The sequence below is a fragment of the Lipotes vexillifer genome, unplaced genomic scaffold (assembly GCF_000442215.2).
Source record: "Lipotes vexillifer unplaced genomic scaffold, Lipotes_vexillifer_v1.1 scaffold841, whole genome shotgun sequence".
In the NCBI taxonomy this organism is placed as follows: domain Eukaryota; kingdom Metazoa; phylum Chordata; class Mammalia; order Artiodactyla; family Lipotidae; genus Lipotes; species Lipotes vexillifer.
Window position 1 is genome coordinate 794364 of NW_006798403.1, and position 20453 is coordinate 814816.

The 20453-nt window shown below is 37.8% G+C and overlaps 1 protein-coding gene across 1 annotated transcript in view; it reads right to left on the bottom strand.

Annotated features, from left to right (window-relative positions):
• Window positions 1-321: 321 nt before the first annotated feature.
• SEL1L (SEL1L adaptor subunit of SYVN1 ubiquitin ligase) overlaps window positions 322-20453 on the bottom strand; it is a 54497-nt gene continuing 34365 nt past the window's right edge. Inside the window, exons 11-21 of the mRNA XM_007470469.1 lie at window positions 19674-19730; window positions 17292-17360; window positions 14487-14564; window positions 13381-13443; window positions 11801-11888; window positions 11330-11478; window positions 10310-10475; window positions 9709-9783; window positions 8444-8616; window positions 4346-4474; window positions 322-1498 (exon numbers count right to left, since the gene is read on the bottom strand). Of these exons, the coding sequence (XP_007470531.1) occupies window positions 1289-1498; window positions 4346-4474; window positions 8444-8616; window positions 9709-9783; window positions 10310-10475; window positions 11330-11478; window positions 11801-11888; window positions 13381-13443; window positions 14487-14564; window positions 17292-17360; window positions 19674-19730 (1257 nt within the window). The 3' untranslated portion in view covers window positions 322-1288. The remainder of the gene's footprint in view (window positions 1499-4345; window positions 4475-8443; window positions 8617-9708; window positions 9784-10309; window positions 10476-11329; window positions 11479-11800; window positions 11889-13380; window positions 13444-14486; window positions 14565-17291; window positions 17361-19673; window positions 19731-20453) is intronic.

The following is a 20453-nucleotide window of genomic DNA, read 5'->3' on the forward strand; positions in this document are numbered from 1 at the left end:
GACCTTCTCTGTTTTCTTTGTTGTTGCTGTCATTGTTGCTTCCTGTAGTACTTAACCAGACAATTCTGAAGTGTAATAGCCTTGATTTTCCTGATGCGAACACTGGGAGGGTGTGAATACGAAAGCTAAGCAAGTGGCTGATCTTCTACTGTAACATCAAACTGCAGAAATAAAAATCTCCCTGAACAGTACAAACAGGCTTTGGCTTTCCTCAACCATTGATTTTAATGCATCTCAGATTCTCTGAGTGTTAGTATTGTAATGGTAGTCACTGTATGCCATAGCTTGGCAACAATATTTCATATTTTAAAAATTCAGGAGGGTGGTCTGTTCTTTTGCAATAAGAAATGCAAAGTAAAATAAATCCTGGGAACAAATGCTTCAACTTTTGGGAAAGTGTGTCTGTGATCCTGGTATCCCACTCAGAGTTCTTCAATATTGTTTCCTAATCTCTCCCCTTTAGTCCATCCTCTGGCTTCCAGATAAAGGCTCTGTATACTCAAAACAAGCAAGCAAATTACATTGAGTAATTTGGGGCAAGTTCACGTGTTAGCTCAAGAAGTCAGTTCACAATGTTTTCTATATATTCCATTCCAAGGAAATGAAGTTCACATAAAACTCTTTAACATGGCCTTTCCGTCTTTGAAGGAGAGAAGTATGGTATAAAGTATGACAATCACCAACAGTAAGAAACCTCCCAACCTTGCCTTTTAAAGTAACAAATATGCTGAATACGTATACTTGCATGTGGCCTGGTAAAAGTTCCTCGGTTAACGCAGTTCTGAAACACTCTGAAGACTTTTTTTTTTAACTTAAAACGCAAGTTCTATTTTCAGGCTTTCAAACATGTTAAGGTTAAATCTGCAACTAACTGGGTTTTCCTTTTTACATCCATCAGTTTTTAGTGTCGACGCATGAGACCTTAAAGATGGTTGACAGAACTTATGCACATTGAAAGAATGACCAAAAGGACCCAAGAAAGATAGCTGGACACAGCAGACATTACCTTGAGTGTCTCACATGTTTCCAGGAAAAAAAAAAGGGGGGGCAGGGGAGCCACTGAGAGTTGTTATTCCATACGGCACTGAAACGGACATTCAACTCAGTTTAGGTAAGAGTTACTTATCCCTGAAAATAAAGGCATCAGATTCTAAGCAGCTTGAGGAATTCAATGCTTCCTTGTGCCTCTTCCAGGAGGTGGCCACTGATCCAAAGTCCTAAATCAAATGCAAGTGTTCTTGGTAAACGATTTCCTTGTTTGTCACTGGTCAAGGCTGGCCGCCGTGGGTCACTGTGGTGGCTGCTGCTCGGGCGGCCCCTCCTGCTGTGGTGGTGCTGGCCGTGGCCCGGGAGGCCTGGGGACAGGCATGTCCTGGTGCTGCCTCTGCCTGTAAGCAATAACTGTCCCCAACAGCAATGCGATGATGGTCATGAGGTAAAGGTCCCACTCAGGTCCCAAAAGCTGGTCCATATCAAGCTGGGTGAACAGATCTCGAAGCTTAATGAGAAAAGTATAAAAATCATTATGATCATTAAAATGTTAATACAAGGAGCTAGGAAAGTTACATCACAGATTAGAGATAAGTACAGAATTTATTAAATCAATTGGTTTTAGTAACATTTTCCAATGTGTTCCAAAAAAAAGGGTTTTACTGAACACAGAACTACCATATGACCCAGCAATTCCACTCCTGGATATATATACGAAAAAACAGAAACACTAATTCTAAAAGATACATGCACCCCAATGTTCATAGCAGCATTATTCATAATTGCCAAGATGTGGAAACAACCTAAGTGTCCATCAACAGATGAACGGATAAAGAAGATGTGGTACATATATACACAATGGAACATTACTCAGCCATAAAAAAGAATGAAATTTTGCCATCTGCAGCAAAATGGATGGACTTGGAGGGCATTATGTTAAGTGAAATAAGTCAGACAGAGAAAGACAAATAGTGTATGATATCACTTATATGCAGAATCTAAAAAATACAACAAACTAGTGAATATAACAAAACAGAAGCAGGCTCAGATATAGAGAACAAACTAGTGGTCATCAGTGGGGAGAGGGAAGAGGCGGAGGGGCAATATAGGGGTAGGAGACTAAGAGGAACAAACTATTAGGTATAAAATAAGCTACAAGAATATATCATACAACATGGGAATTATAGCCACTATTTTATAACTATAAATGGAGTATAACCTATAAAAATTGTGAATCACTATATTGTACACCTGTAACTCTACATAGTATTGTATATCAATTATACTTCAATTAAAAAAATAAAAATAAAACCCACCAGACTTTAACAAAGGATCCAATCTAATAAAATTAAGGACAAAACAAGACAAAAATATAAAGACAATGAGTTCAACTGAAAAATAAGAAAGTTTTAAAAGCCTTCAACTGAAACTCAAAATAATGTCTGAGTACCAGAGCTATGGTTCCTTTCCATCAATAACCTAATGCACTGATTTCCAATCATTTTTCACAGGAAATATTTGAAACAAACACTGGGGACAATGGAGGACCAAGGGGGGGTGGAAATCAGTATCTTGGCACACCTCACCTATAACCTATTTCTAGTGTTGACACACTAGCTAAAAAGCTCTCTTCTAATGAAAGCAGGGCTATTTTACTACTTCTCTCATGTAACTGAAGATGACAGGAATTCAGAAGTTTAATAGCTGAACAAATAATGCTTTTTAGTTAGGATTTAACTAAATATTTAACAACTGAAATTGAACTTAAAAGTTATTTTCTTCATCTATGATATTTTAATTGTTTTAATGTCACTTAAGTTATTCCTGGTATTTTCTGACTGCTACTTACCCATAAAGAAAGTAAATATGGGGCATAATCCATTATGTATAAATAAAATTACATTTAAAAGGTCCCCATAATATAATATTTGTAGGTACAGGTGCTAAAATTTTTCTGGAAAAAAAATAACAAACTATTAACTGTGTTCCCTGGGGTGGGACCCGCAATAGGAGACTTTGTTTTTCTGTATTTTTTGACTTTCTTACCATCAGTACTTATTACTCCTTTTTCTTTTAAAGTTGGAATATCTAGGTGGTAGGATTACGGGGCATTTTATTGTCTTCTTGAAACTTCTGTATAAAACACAACTTAACATGGTGTATTACATAACCAAATCCTAGACTGTAATCAGTAGTTTATTAGTAATAAAAACTGTGAGAGACAAGGGTCTGAAATAGTCCTGAGAGAGAAAGAGCAGGCGGCCACAATGTTAGCTTTTCAGTTAAAGGAACAAAGATCCTTTCAGTTAACGGAGCGTACAGCATACCCTGGCTCACGCTATTGAACAATTATAAATTTGACATTACAAATGTATAAGCAATCAAGAGGACAGAGGTCAACATCTCCAGCCCTCTGGAGCCCTATACGTGGAGGACCTCAGTGTACGGGCTAGGGTTGCAAAAGGGAGAAGTTGTCGAATTTCTCTTTATAGACGCTGAAGCAGCATGGACTAAATTTACATCTGTGTAACAAAGAGGGAAAGCCCCTTCTGGAATCTAGTGCTGAAACTGTGCATCAACTTGTTCTAAAAGATATTAACAAAAGGTTGAAACATCATCCTCTTCTGGTATGGCGTGAATTAAAGTTAAATAGCCCTTCTTTCTGCATACATTTTAGGACTTTCAGAGTTAAATGCTGCACCAGTGAATCCATTAGGAGGAACGATAGGTACTGTAAACAAAACAGAGAACTGGAGACCCCAAGAGCACCAACATTGTGTTGGTAACTAGAGTTGGTAGTTTTGAAGAGAATGGGTAACCCACCCATCTCCTAGCAAAGTTCTATCATTAAGCATATTTAAATAATTCAAGGTATTTTTAAAAAATATAGTTCCAGTGGTATTTTTAACATGTTCCACTATCAGAAGAATCTGAAGTACAAGAGCCTGGACAGGTTCTCAGGTTCTACTTCTTCCCATGTCTTAAATTCTCTTTTTAAGGGGTTGGTCTGAGTCACTGCTAGGCAGTCATCTGATTTAATGTTTACTGGAATTAGTTAACTACTATTTCAAATTGCCATGGTTTAGTCTCAGTTTTCCCTAAACCAGAAAACATCTGCACCAATGAAAAATGCTTTAGCACTGGGAACCATTGTCAAATGTTACCTGGGAACTGTTAAGTGCTTTGTGGCTATACTCATCCCTCACCTGATGAGGTCCCTTCATCTGGGAAGAAGGAAAGAGACCAGACAGTTGCAGGTCCTTCCTCCCCTCCCCCCAACTTTGCAAAAACAAAACTGTGGACTGAGAAGGTTACATCATTTGTATTTTAGTTAAAAGAGACATGGACCACTTACATTTGTTTCCCGTATGTACTGCAAGAAATAGACAATACCCAATTTGCAGAGTGCTAGGAAGACTGGTACTTGTGCATCTGGGCTGGCTTCCGCTGCCATGTCATAAAAACGTTTTGCAAGGTGAATATCCTATAATACAGGTAGTAAACCAAAGTTCATTTCTTGTTAAACTAAGTAAAAATAATTACTATTTATATATTAGGAAAGTTTATTTTACCTTTCAAGTTTCATTTTAAAATTTCCCTTACCTAAAGAAAAAAACCCAAGCTTTAATTAGGTAAAATTTGTTTAATTATCTAACTGCTTAATTTTGAAAAACTTAGTTGAAAAATTTTAAAGTTAACTTGTGTTCCCCTGATCTGACATCCCACTTGCTGTGCAGATACGGTGGACACAGCTATATACCTATGCATAACACTGTTAACCTGGAGACTTCCAGGGGTGACCTGTAAGTCTCAAGTTAATATTTTTTTTTTTTTTTTAATTAATTTTATTTATTTTTGCTGTGTTGGGTCTTCGTTTCTGTGCGAGGGCTTCCTCTAGCTGTGGCAAGTGGGGGCCACTCTTCATCGCGGTGCGCGGGCCTCTCACTATCGCGGCCTCTCTTGTTGCGGAGCACAGGCTCCAGACGCGCAGGCTCAGTAGTTGTGGCTCACGGGCCTAGTTGCTCCGCGGCATGTGGGATCCTCCCAGACCAGGGCTCGAACCCGTGTCCCCTGCATTAGCAGGCAGACTCTCAACCGCTGCGCCACCAGGGAAGCCCTCAAGTTAATATTTTCCTACTTATAACCTGTCAGTGTAAGCAATTCCTGGTTTCAGTCTACAACAGTGATCTTCAAACTGGGGTAGACATACTCAAAGTTTTCCAAGGGGTGCATGCATGGACAGTGTTAAGGGACTTGCATCCTGTGTTTTCCTGTCTTAGATGTATTTCTATAAAGGGCGAAACAAGTCATTACTAATTTTGGCCCAGGTTGGAGTGCTCTGCATTTAGATAAGTGGTAGAATGGGATGGTGGGAGGTGCAAAATTCTCATTTAACAACCTCACTTCTCCCATCCCCTGACTACTGTCAAAGAATACCAAACTCACAGGTAAGAATTCCATGAGACATGGGAAAGAAAGGCTATACATTAAGACTGACTTTTTCTACATATTTAAATATAAGCAGTTACTTTCAGCTATTCTCTATACTTGTCCCGAAGGTGAATCTTTTTAGTTAAAAAGAAGAGCACCTTCAAATAAAAGTAACAGCATGGTCAGTGCCTTTGACTTTTTAAAAAATGTAACAAATTTTATTTGTAGTAATATTTCAGAAGACTGCCCTGCATCTCTCTCATCCTCGAGCACACACACATATTGATATCTACACTGTTACATTTAGGATATTAAGCCAAAGACAGATTCATGAAAACGGAAAAGTATATTTTTCAAGATTCATGAAAACAGAAAAGTATATTTTTCAAGATCATGCATCAAACTTTACGTGATCCGCAGACTCTGTGTGGATGATTCAATAGGGTAATTAAATCTTATCGACCAATCAAATACTGAATTATTTATTCCAACTATAACCAATCCTCATCTTGTTTAATACTTAATATTTTTCTATCTACACTGGATGCTGGACTTATTAGCTTTTAGAGTATGAGTATCTCTTTTATTTAAAAAAACAGAAAACAAATAAGAAAAGGTGATCATAATGTCTTATAAAAACTAATGAAATTATTCTGATCTTTATACATGATTAATTATTCTTAAAAGCTGAATCCCAGGGTTCTCTCCCCTAATGCTAATCAAAGGAATTCTATCCCTTTTATCATAGTCTTTATTCATAAGAATTTGTATAAGCTTTACATTACAAATTAAATTATGAGAAAAGCACACTGATTAATTTTCTTGTTTTACAGCCTATTATAACAACAGACTGTTATATTACTTTAATTCTGATTGTCTTTAGCAAATTATTACTAAGCATATAAAAACCATAACTTATGGGTAATCTTTACATTAGGCATCAAACCCATATTACTTTTATTTGAATTAACAAAGTCAGACTTTCTGATAGAAACTAAGTCTGATTTGGCTGACTGATCTGACAATGCAGGGAGGCTTCAACAACTATGTTACATGGCAGAGATTGTCCATGAACTGAATGCACTCAGCCTGCAGCTCCAGATTCTTGATAAAACTATATTCAAGTATCTAATATTAATATAAATGTAAAATATCAAAACTTACATATTGGAATTAAAATACTCAAGTGTAATAAAATAAAAAAGCACTTTGACAAAAAACAGTACATTAACAAAATGAAATGAACGACCTTCTAGATTTAAAAGCACATAAGGTCACAAAGAGTCTCTAAGTGACTGAATGAGCAAGGAGTATCATTAGCTATTGATAAGCCTTGAGAAAGCCTTTTAGACATTACTCCCAGAAACTGAGAAAGTATGAGTCCAGTCATCAGGGAACACCTCCTTTTGCAAGTCTCTAGTTTCCAAATCTTTGCTTTCAACAGAACTGAACAGAGGCTTAACCAAGTTATCAAGTGACAGATCATTAGAAATAATTTTAATGACAGATCAGTCTGATTTTTGGCATATGTTATGGACTAAATGTTTGTGTCTTCCCAAAATTCATATGTGAAACCCTACTCCCTAATGTGATGGTATGAGGAAGTGAGGCCTTTGAGAGGTAATTAGGATTGGACAAGGTCATAAGCGTAGAGCTCTCATGAACAGAATTAGTGTCCTTATCAGAATCCCTAAAGAGCTTGCTGCTTCTCTCTCGCTCTTTCCTCTTGAGAGGACACAGAGAGAAGAGGGCCTTCACCAGACACCAAATCTGCTGGCACCTTGATCTTCAACTTCCCAGTCTCCAGAACTGTGAGAAATAAATGTCTGTTGTTCAAGCCACTGCGCTATAGTATTGTCACTGCAGCCCAAACTACCAAGACAGCATATAACTCTAAAGCAGTTTGAAGAATTAAGTAACCTTACTATAATAAAATTCTTCCCATTCCCATATACTTACTTATGTGAACAAGGTTCCAGTCATATATTTATAAAATGAAAACAAGAATTAATGGTAAACCTGTTCCATGATACTTAGGCTAATTTTTAAAAATGCTCTATTCATCTCATTAAAAGATACATTTTCAAAAATTACCACAAAAAGTAAAATTTTATCCAATTTTATAATATCATGAGGTTGATGAGAACAATAGTATATTAATAACTGACCAACTATAATAAACCAACGGCTAATAATATCTCGAGAATTTTTCTTAAGAGCTTATAATCAATTCAAATGTGAATTTATACACTTTTATACACTTTTTTGTTTCAGATAAGCATGATCAGTGATCAGTACATTACACTGGTATACAATTCTGTGGGAATAATGGACGAAAATATAAATTCAGGGAGAAAAGGAAAAGATACTATTTTCATTTAATGAATTTGCTGTGTATTTTTAAAAAATTAATAATGGCGTTATCAAATTATTTTGGTATTTAAAGTAATTTAGTCATTTTATTTATAAAAATGTTAGTGGTTAAAATAGCTAGGACTTAGACCCTTTGAAACTTATGATGAGATATTTTAAATGTCAAATTAAAAATGTGCAAGGGGATACACAGTTTTTCAAAATTATTTTAAGGGTACACAGACAAAAACTTAAGACTGTGGGTCTAAAGAATGTTAGACTTCATTAGGAAGGTAAAAGAATGAAGATAAGTTCATCAGTAGCAAACATTAAATTTATTTCAAAATAATCTAGAAATGATAGAATTTGGCTATTGATGGACAGTTTCTCAAACAGCAGTTATCAACAGAGGCAGCACTGTTTTTCCGGTTTCATGAATCTATCTTTGTCTTAATATCCTAAATATAACAGTGTAGATATCAATATGTATGTGTGCTTGAGGATGAGAGAGATGCAGGGCAGTCTTCTGAAATATTACAAAACTGTCTCTTAACTTAGCACCTAAAATCTGAGCACATTCTAAAGCAAACCTATTTCCTATAAAAATGAAGATGCTTCCCCCCAAATCACAATTACATTATTCATACATTTGTTTCAAAGTCACACTCACCTGTTTAATGCCTAGTCCTTTCTCATGCATATATCCCAGGTTAAACATAGCTTGTGCACTGTGCTGCTGCTCAGATGCTAGGCGATAATGAATAAATGCTGTCTCATAATCTACATCAGTGCCAAATCCATAGAAATGGTAGTCTCCAAGCTTAATTCTAGCCACAGTATAGCCTGAAACAAAAGGTAAATGCAAAACTGCCAATAAATAAGGTGTGTTGAAAACAGACCAAACTCTTATTTCTCCTCCTGCTAACACGTTTATATAAAATAAATGTTAATTTGTAACACACAAACTTTATAACAAATTCTTCAGCCAACACAGAAATTCAGTAAAAATTTAACGAGAAGGTTGCTCTTCTGAAGAAGGCTTTTGTAATAGTCAGGTAGAGGTAAAACAAAGTGGGTGTAATCTCTATTTCACTAATAATACTCTTCAGATGATCAATCACTCTACTCTGTCATTTAACATTTTAAAATAATTCAACTGGGGACTTCCCTGGTGGCGCAGTGATTAGGAGTCCGCCTGCCGGTGCAGGGGACATGGGTTTGATCCCTGGTCCAGGAAGATTCCACATACCGCAGAGCAACTAAGCCCATGCGCCACAACTACTGAAGCCTGCATGCCTAGAGCCCACGAACCACAAGAGAAGCCACCGCAATGAGAAGCCCGTGCACGGCAAAGATGCGAAGCCCCTGCTCACAGCAACTAGAGAAAGCCCACACGCAGTAACAAAGACCCAAGGCAGCCAAAAATAAATAAATAAAATAAATAAATGTATTAAAAAATAATAAAATAAAATAATTCAACTGGACCATTGTTTAGGCTTGGAGAAATGGATAGGCAGATGATGTTGAGAGTAGTATGTGTGAGAAAGAACTATTCAAATAAAAAGGAGTGGGGAAAGGCTGAAATCTTAGGTTCTACACCTATAGTCTATTACACATTCTATTCAGTTCTCATTTAGTACAACATACTAGCCTCCAACTAAAAACCAAAGAGTAAAGCATAGTATGATATAAATGTCCAGTACGATAAAGACCTTGCAGTTCAACTTAGAAACCCTGGGACTGGAACTTCCATTTTAAGAATGAATACCAATCATGAATGCAAACAAGTTAAGCTATAGTTAGTATCTCTGCTTAATTTTAAAGTGGTGAATGACATGATTTAATCTTTATGTGAGATTAAAAACAAACAAACAAAAAACAATAAAGAAAGGTCCCTGGGTAAAATTCTTATCCTAGAATTAACCAACCACTCACCTTGTGAGGCGGCCCGGTTCCAGTGTAGCAAAGCTCTGGGATAAGTTTCATTCTCACCTACGATGGTTGCTTCTCCTACAAGGAAAGTTGAAATACAAATCAGGTGTTTAAGGAAAGGCCCTAGACTTTTAGGCTTTATCTGAAAACCAGGGTGGATACATGGAGCATAATTTAAATAAGTACTGGGATATAACAAATATTAAATGAAAAAACTATTGAAATTAAACAAGTATGGAAATAAAATACTGAGTTCAAAGGAATCATTGCATTCAGGGCAACACTACTTCCTGAGACACATTTTCACCACAGAACTAATAACGAGACTACTGAAACACTAGAGATCTGCATACCACTGGAAAAGCAATGTTTCTGCATCTGCTGTAGTTTGAAAAATGTATTTACTGAAAGCAGTTAATTTTATGATGGCCGTCAAATCCATTTCTATTGTCAACTGTATAAAACTAACTGATGGCTTAGAGATCTGAGGTAAAATAACTTGAGCATGTGTGCTGTTATGTTCTAGTTATAATAATAAAGAAGTATCTTTGTGGCTTTCCTTTTTAAACAGGTTAACCCAAGGCTGGACTAAAATGAACCTTACTCTGATCGAGAATGAAGGCTGCGTTGCTTTGTGCCACTTCATAGCCTTGCTCCGCCAGCAGGAGGTACTGGATCACTGCGGCATTGTAGTCACCATCTTTATAGCTGTTATAGGCAGTCATGAGCCTCTCAGACCACCGGCCCCGTTCACATACATTCTTAAACAACTATAAAAACAGGAAAAAAAAAATCAATACAAAATTAAGAAAGATATGTTGGAAAATCATTTTTGCACTTTGGCTATAAGCAATTGTTAAGCTTGCTCTCTCAATCTCTGGCAGTTTTACTAAGTATATATATAAAAGTCTGGGATATTTATTTGAAGCTTTCACCTAGTCTTTAGAACAGGTTTATAAAAATAATAGCAAACAATTATATACCATTTACTATGGTCAGGCACTATCCTAGTGATTTATGTATAGTATGTATATTGACTCACTTACACCTCCCATGAGGGACCACTCTCTTACGAGGTAAGTCCTAGTAACAAACAGCTCCATTTTACAAGTGAGGAAACTGAAGCATAGAGTGGTTTAGAAACTTTGCTAAGCATTTAACAATGTCCCTCTAAAGTGCCAATTACGAGAAAGCTAACAACGTTCACTTAACATACACTTTTTAATGCTGACTATGTCTCAGATACTGTCTTAGATGTTAGAGAGACTGCAGACAATAATATCTGCCCTTATAAATGCTGATTCCAGGAGGGAGAGATAAATGGAATAAGTGTGATTCTAACACACAGACCCTCAGAGCCTTCTTTCAGTATGCCAGTGCTAGTTGGCTAAGTCTGTTTCTACTCTAGAAAAAATCATGCAAAGAAAACCAGAATTAAAACAGTAGGATTGGGGGTGGGGCAGGAGGGAGGTCCAAGAGGGAGGGGATATATGTATACATATAGCTGATTCACTTTGTAAACATTGTAAAGCAATTATACTCCAATAAAAAAATAAATAAAACAGTAGACTTTCCTACAGGGCAAATTAATTTCCTACATACAGGTTGGTAGAAAAGCCCTTACCTCCACTGCGGTGTGACACGATCGCATTACACCTGTGCCACTGGCATGCATCTGAGCTAGGTTATAGAAAGCCAAGATATGGCCTCCCTGAGAAGCTAAATTAAAATACTTCAAGGCCTGTTTATAATCCCTCTTGACTCCAATGCCATCTGTAAGGAAAATTACACGAGAGGTTAGGAATAGTCTTAAATAAGATTTAGCTGAAGCATCAGAGAAGCCTTACATAGGAATAAAACTAAATGAAATTCAGAATTCTTACTCTGGGAAGATGTGAATCTTATTAATATAGATTTGTACATCAATACAGATTAATATACTCTACAATGAAACACAAGATGACACATCATTGAATTGGGAGGACATTAATCAGCTAGAAATTCGATAGCTCTCACTTCCATATCATAGTGGCATCTAGAGGAAAATAGGTAATTTAGATTTGGTGTGTCCATCATTAATTCCAGCGTTACTTACTATAGTACATGGAGCCAAGCTGTAGCTGCCCATCCACCCAGCCTTGTTCAGCAGCTTTCTGGAAATACTTCAGTGCCAGATCATAATTCTGTAGAAAAAGAGGTCATATGATCACATGGTAAGAAAGCTTAAAAGGCTGATATACTGGGCTTCCCTGGTGGCGCGGTGCTTGGGAGTCCGCCTGCCGATGCAGGGGACGCGGGTTCGTGCCCCGTTTCGGGAGGATCCCACATGCCGCGGAGCGGCCAGGCCCGTGGGCCATGGCCGCTGAGCCTGCGCGTCCGGAGCCTGTGCTCCGCAAATGGGAGAGGCCACAGCAGTGAGAGGCCCGCATAACGCAAGTCATTCATAAAAAGAATTAACAAGGCATACAGAAAATATTCTTAAAATCATTAAAAGGATGACCTTCTAATTTTTTATAATACAAAGATGGTAATATTTTTTAAGTCATGGGGGATTAATATTTAGGACTGTTAAAAAAAGCAAATATACTCTTTTGTGAAACAATTTGCATGTCTGCTCTCAGAAAGCATAAACAACACTAGTAGAACAGCAGGCCAGAAATTAGAAACAGTCATCGTATCTTTTCGATTAACCAACTAACCCTTTTAAACCTCAATATTTCTAATATTAAATAAGAAAAATTCTCTCCTTATTTGTTCTTCCCTGGGTAGCTTATCAAACATTATATGATTATTAGATTTCAAATATCAGACATATCCCCAAAGAAAAATTAAAACAAAGGTCACTACTGGATTTCAGTACCCTAAAATGACTAGAAGGAATCAAAATGAGACCATATTACTGTCTTTTGTGCTAGGAAATACCTACAGATTAGAATTCTATACCTAGCTCTTAGTTCCGGGCCCAAATTAAAAGAACGTATTGCTTGTAGAGACCACACAGAGATGAGGATCCAGGAGCATCCAACATGAGCAAGTAGCACAGAAGAATGAAGAGCAATGGCCCAGGAAAACCAAGACAGCCCCCGGGGAAGAAAGAGTTCAAGTAAAGTAGAACCAAAAAATGTCCTGTGGGGTTGACACTGAGGAGGTTACTGGTGAGCTATGTAGAGCAGTTACATGAGGTAAAAGCCTGACTGTTGAGAGCTGAAGAGTGAATGGTAGCAGCTCACACAGTTCATTCTCTGGGGAAACGTGGCTTTGCAGGAAAGGGCTGGAGAGAAGAGAGGTGGTAGCTAGAAGGGCAAGGGGTAGAACAGAAAGCTTTTCTCCCTCTACATGGGAGGACTTAAGAATTTTCTTAGGCTTGGGTGAAGAAACAGCAGGGAGATATTTAAGTCTGGGAGAGACGGCAGAGTAGGTGGGGTAGAGAGCATAGATGGAACAATGAGAAACAGCTTCATACCTTGAGGAGAAGGTGCCAGAGACACAGCTATTCTAAGAAGGCAGCTGCTATGGTGGGATGGGGTAAGGGGTGGTAGGGAACCAAACTCAGAGTTTCAGCTCTGCTTATAATGAAACGGCCTCACCTGGGCTGACTGGGAGCTAGTTAAGGAATACTTCTCTATCTCACCAGCTGACTGCTCATTAAAGTCAGACGTCAGATCGAAGACTTACAACTTGAACTCCTCTCCCGTAGAGGTAAGCCATTCCAAGCCCACTCTGTCCAACTGGGTTGCCCTGCCAACCAGAACAAAGTGAAAGATTCATTACAAAATAGGCAAGAATAAATGACTGCAAAAGAAATAATTTACAAGCATATTCAAAACATGTTTTAGTACTTTTCAATTTAAAACAAAATTTTCTCCTTCCCATCAGACTAAACATGATACTGAGTTTTAGAGATTTGACTTTCAGTAATTGCTGAAAGAGTAAATACACTTACAATTAAATTTTGGTGACTTACCTTATGATTATCTGTTTCATGAATTTATGATATAAAACATGACATGTATTTAATCTTTTCAAAATTAAAAGTAGGTCATTTTTTTTCTTTTTGGTAGTTTTCCACTGGTAACCTCCCACCCCAATAAAGAAGATGCTGCCATGGGGCAGAATCAACAAATTAATATTGGGATCAGGTGGCAAGGATATGCTTAAGACTGTTGGAATGTTGTGGAGCAAAGACAATCATTGTTTTAAGACCGAAAAGAGAAAAATCTAGTATTCACCTAAACTCAGAAGGACAGAGGCATCTTTAAAAAAAAGGGTCACAGTGCCCCTTTGGGAAACACTCCACTGACATTTGGGACTACAGTAACATGTACTAGTTGACAAAGAGGTCAGTGTACACACTGGAGCCAGAGGGTCTTAAATATTCATAGGCAGCTTTCTCTGGGCCAAAGAAAGCCTAACTTATGTATCATGGTTATCAAAACTACCCAGTCATGTAAGCTTTAAACCTCAAGTTGCAACACAAATAGGATAAATTATATAACACCCAATTCCATTACTAAAATCATTATTTCCCTGATCAGGAAACTTCTCAATGAAATTGAAACAGAGAATTAATATTCAATAATCCGGTCCCTAAAAAAAATACATACTGCTTTTTACTGAGTAGGTTTTTCCTAGCCAATTCATCCATATGAATCATACTTACATAAGCGCTTCCAATAATTTATGAAGTCGATTATGACTAACCCCCTTAACACAATAAACTTTCTTATTAAAATAATAGTAATATGGTACACATTTCAATATACTGAGTCATGAAGTCTTACCATGTCAGCAGCTTTTTTAAAGTAGTGAAGAGCTGTCTCATTACTCTGAGGTACAATATCGCTTCCCTCTGAATACATCTGAAAAACAGACCCCAATTTCAATATGAGCTGTAACCTTCTCTCCAATTACATTTTTCTCCTATCTCAGCTCATTCTGGGTTTTGTCAGATTTCATGGAATCTTTCAAAAAAGTTTAAAATTCCCCACAGGATATTTTAGAATTAAAAGCAAAACCTTAAAAGTAGACATTTTTATATATTCTATGTCATGTCAAATTAATGACTTATCTATAAACATGAATATATAAAACCAGTTCACTGATCAACCTCTGAAGAAGAAGTCTTTTTTATTAACTACAGTTATTTTATTTTTTAAACATCTTTATTGGAGTATAATTGCTCTACAATGTTGTGTTAGCTTCTGCTGTATGACAAAATGAATCAGCTATATGTATACATATATCCCATATCTCCTCCCTCTTGTGTCTCCCTCCCTCCCACCCTCCCTATCCCACCCCTCTAGGTGGTCACAAAGCACTGAGCTAATCCCTGTGCTATGCAGCGGCTTCCCACTAGTTATTTTACATCTGGTAGTGTATATATGTCCATGCCACTCTCTCACTTCGTCCCAGCTCACCCTTCCCCCTCCCCATGTCCTCAAGTCCATTCTCTATGTCTGCACCTTTATTCCTGTCCTGCCCCTAGGTTCATCAGAACCATTTTTTTTTTCTTAGATTCCATATACATGTGTTAGCATATGGTATTTGTTTTTCTCTTTCTGACTTACTTCACTCTGTATGACAGACTCTAGGTCCATCCACCTCACTACAAATAACTCAATTTCATTACTTTTTATGGCTGAGTAATATTCCATTGCATATATGTGCTACATCTTCTTTATCCATTCATCTGTCGATGGACACTTAGGTTGCTTCCATGTCCTGGCTATTGTAAACAGCACTGCAATGAACATTGTGGTACATGTCTCTTTTTGTATTATGGTTTTCTCAGGGTATATGCCCAGTAATGGGATTGCTGGGTCATATGGTAGTTCTATTTTTAAATTTTTTAAGGAACCTCCATACTGTTCTCCATAGTGGCTGTATCAATTTACATTCCCACCAACAGTTCAAAAGAGTTCCCTTTACTCCACACCCTCTCCAGCATTTACTGTTCGTAGATTTTTTGATGATGGCCATTCTGACTGGTGTGAGGTGATACCTCATTGTAGTTTTGATTTGCATTTCTCTAACAATTAGTGATGTTGAGCATCCTTTCATGTGTCAAAAGAAGAAATCTTAAACCCTGAGACAAATCTTTCTTCTCACTCTGTCCCAGCGCAAATGGTTGAACAATTGCTTGGGATAAGCAATTAAACGAGGAAAAGAAGAGCCGATAGCAATGTCCACCTTCCTCTCTCCTCTACCACTGCTTTCCCCATGATAAGATGCAGGGTATGTCTTAAATTCAGGAAAAGAAATAACTAAAAGGTTATCTTAAAAGGTTTCAAGCACTGAATGTCTATATAGTACCAGGTACGGGAACTGATAAAAGGGCCAGGAGAAAGGAAAACTGAATGACCAGTAGTACTGTTTTTATCAATGTAAGTATTAAGGAAATAAGTAAAGAAAATCTTTTTTTGAGATAAGGAAAATTAGTAAATCAGAGCAAGAATCGCGAGGGCTGAAATGAAAAGTTGTTAAATGCTAACAAAAATAGATAGGCAGTGACTTCCCTGGTGGCACAGTGGTTAAGAATCCACCTGCCAATGCAGGGGACACGGGTTCGAGCCCTGGTCTGGGAAGATCCCACATGCCGCAGAGCAACTAAGCCCGTGCGCCACAACTACTGAGCCTGCGCTCTAGAGCCCGTGAGTCATAACTACTGAGCCCATGTGCCACAACTACTGAAGCCCACGTGCCTAGAGTTCATGCTCCACAACAAGAGAAGCCACCGCAATGAGAAGCCCGCACACTGCAAGGAAGAGTAGCCCCCGCTCGCCACAACTAGAGAAAGCCCGCGCGCAGCAACAAAGACCCAACACAGCCATATATAAATAAATGAAAAAAAAAAAAGATAGGCAATACCAATTTCTATGCTGTAACAGGAAGTCTAAATGTAAAGTTCTCAGGTCCCAAATGACTAGCTGTAGCAAATACTGGTTAGATCTTCTCTTTGTAAAAGCTTTTGAGATATAGTCTATCTGAGCCTCCTAACCTTAGGACTTGGCTATAGATGAAAATATCCATTGGTTTATAATGCGTTAATTTTCAAAATAATGAAAAAAGGAAGTTTTGAGGTTATGCCATGACATATGGAATCTATTCATTAAGTATCTGGACTTAAAGGTTCCCTTGCTTGAGAAAAGAACTGCATTGAGAGGTGGGTGATGGCTATCATATTTAGGACAATTAAAAGGTTTGCAGACACATTTCAACACACTCTAAATGTGTCTTATTCAGCATGAAAGTAAACAGGTAATTATGACAGACTTAGCAAAAAACTGCACAGCATAAAGAATAAATCCCTTATTACTGTGTATAATACACAAAAAGTAGGGGTGCAGACAGTGATAGCTAACTTCGATGGAGAATTAACATACTGACAAGCAAATGCTATGTTACCTTTAAGTTACTTAAGAAAATGCCTCAGAATAGCACTTATCTTAAAATAAGATATAATATGCTTGTATTGGAAATTTTATTTCCAGCTTATATTTGGTAAATTGTAGATGATGAATACAATACGTGCTTACTATGTGAACACCTCTTGCTATTACAGAAAATGTTCACAGGATGTACAGTACCTTTCCCAAGAAGGCCATGGCATGAGAATTGCCAGCATTAGCTGCTAAATTGAAGTAGTCAAATGCTCTCTGTGAGAAAGGAATTTATGAAAATTATTAGTTGTTAATAGAACCTGCCCTTGGCTTTTAACCAAAATAATTACCTCAGGAACATTTTAAAACATCTTGTTATACTGCAGTATCTCAGTTTAAGTAAATGGCAACACAACGTCTCCTGGATGTCTGAGGTACCCACCCCACTTCCCTCTCATATCCAATCCATCACTAAGTCCTATTTCTTTCACCACCAAATACTGATACATCTTGAATCCACCTACCATCCTCCATTCCCATAATTCTAGTGTAAGCTGCATTATCTCACAGCAGAACTTCTGGAATGCTCCTCTCCCTGATCTTTCTGCTTTTATTCTTGGGGTCATCCAAAGCGACTGTTCTTAAATCTCAACATGCTGGTCCTTCCAGCCCCTTGAAGTGCTGCAGGGAATACACTGACGTGACCAGACACTGTTTATCTCAGTACTGTTTCACCTTGTTCCCTGCACTCTGGGTACACCAGCCATGTTCCTTCCTGCCTCAGGACCTATACACATGCTGTTCTTTTGGGCCTGGAATGATCATATTACCTCTAAGGTTCAACTTAAATGTCATCCACGTCTCTTCAGAGACAAGTGCCACCTCCCCCTCACTAACCTATCATTGGACTCATTAATTCTCCTTTGTAACAATAATCACAATTTATTACATATTTGTTGGTGTGATCATTTAAAAATTACCTAATGCTTCTATTAAACTTGAAGCTCTGTAAAGGTAAGGACCAAGGGTAAGGTCCAGCATTGTATCCTGAATGCCTTGCAGTGAATGGGACAGGTGGTACTCAAATATTGGTTGAATTCATGCAATTATATATTGGGAACCCCTTTTCTTCTGTGAAAATTTATCACTGTGTAATTGTTTCACAGGTAGGCAGCATACACCACCAAGAATATCCCAAAACTTGTTGTGTAATGGTATGTAGCAAATTCTTAACCAGAATTCTGTTCTCTCACCTGACACTTTTACTAACCAGGTCATCTGATGCTTCACTGGCCTAATGACATGTAATTTTAATGACCTAAAGACACTTAAAGTTGTCAAAATTCTGTTTGAATAATAATTTTAAAAAGCATCAATATTTGGTATAGTTTTAGCGATAAATGTATTTTGTTACAAACTAATTCTTAAAGTTGATATAATATAGTGCTTGAAATACCTTAATTAGAATACTTAACTGGTGTAGTAGAAAAAGTTTCATTAGTTTGAAGAACATTTATTGAGAACTTAATATTATACATGCTAGGCACTGCCAGGTGCTGGGAATGAAGTGACAAACAAGGCAGACATAGTTCATGCTGTTTTGGACCTTATATTCTAGCAGGGGAAACAATTACATAATTAACTAATTTATAATGGACAAAGGCCATGGGGAATACAGATTTTCAGAAGTCATAACTGTGGTCCATGACCTATTCTTGGAGTGGGGTTGTGGTCAGTGGAGACATTCAGGGGAAGAGATCCTGGAATTGAGTTCTGGAGAATGACTAGGATTGTTATGTGAAGAAAGGAGGTGGGATAATAATATTCACTCTAGTAAGAGGGACTGGCCTTCCAGAAGTCCTGAGACAGGGAGGTTCTTAATATTTTCAAAGACCTGAGAAAAGGTCCGTGTGCCTGTGACTCAGAAAGCAAGGGGCTGGTGAGGTAAATAGAGACTGGTACAAGGCCTCGGAGGTCATGTTAAACGTTCTGGTTTCCAAGCTACTAGAAATCACAGACCGCTCAAGAGAGTTTTAAGCAATGGAACTGTACGATCAGATGCACAGTTTACAAAGACAGGCTATTGCTTAGGAAATGCAGGCGGGTAATTATTCACACAAGTGATAGGTATATTGATGGCAAGAAGGGAAGAGACGAGCAATACACAGGACAAAAAGCAGACCAAAGTTGGTGAGTGGATATGGATCTGACTGCTATAGTTGTACACTCCTAATTTCTCACAAACTCAACACTGAATTTTCCCCAGTTCTAGGAAATATTTTCCAATAGTAGTTTTATAAGACATACTTCTATCACAATACCTATAGAAAACCAAGACGTTGATGCATCTTCGGCCGTATTGAGAACTAGGCTTTGGAATTAATAAAACCTTTCCCATCACTACAAGGTATGATCACATTTTTGTTCCTCAGTTTCCTCAGGGGTTAGATCTTGAAAGCTCATTTGTGATATTACCAACATCCACTAATCACAAAGCTTGATATTGTCACTGACTTAGCAAGAAATATATCTGGAGCATCATTTCTTGCTACAATATGAAATGTAAAGCCCTAATAACAGGAAGGTTACCTGATGGTTTTGTTCTACTCCACGGCCTCCGTGCAGATGCAGCTGTCCCAGACCAACCTGAAAATGAACAAAAAGGAGGCAAGAGTAAATGGCAGCACCTGCCTATGGCATGTAATGAAATTAGACCAACAAGAAACCATTTGGTCACAAAAAGGTTTCTGTTCACAACACAGAAAATTAAACATTTAGTCTTAATTCCCTAAGATATTACTCTAACTTACATTTTTTTGTTGTTGTTTTAAAGACTCTTTTGATGTGGACAATTTTTTTTTTTTTTTTTTTTTTTTTTGCGGTATGCGGGCCTCTCACTGCTGTGGCCTCTCTCGTTGCGGAGCATAGGCTCCAGACGCGCAGGCTCAGCGGCTATGGCTCACGGGCCCAGCCTCTCCGAGGCATGTGGGATCTTCCCGGACCGGGGCATGAACCCGTGTCCCCTGCATCGGCAGGCGGACTCTCAACCACTGCGCCACCAGGGAAGCCCGATGTGGGCAATTTTTTAAGTCTTTATTGAATTTGTTACAACATTGCTTCTGTTTTATGTTTTGTTTTTTTGGCTGAGAAGCATGTGGGATCTTAGCTCCTGGACCAGGGACTGAACCCACACCCCTTGTACTGGAAGGCGAAGTCTTAACCACTGGACTGCCAGGGAAGTTCATATCCTACATTTTAAAAAAAACTAAAAATGTCTGCTTTTAGTTGCAAAGTATCCTGAAATAGAGATGAAATAAAGGTACTTCCACACAAACTAAAGAAAAGTTCAAATTTTTTTGGAACTCTTTT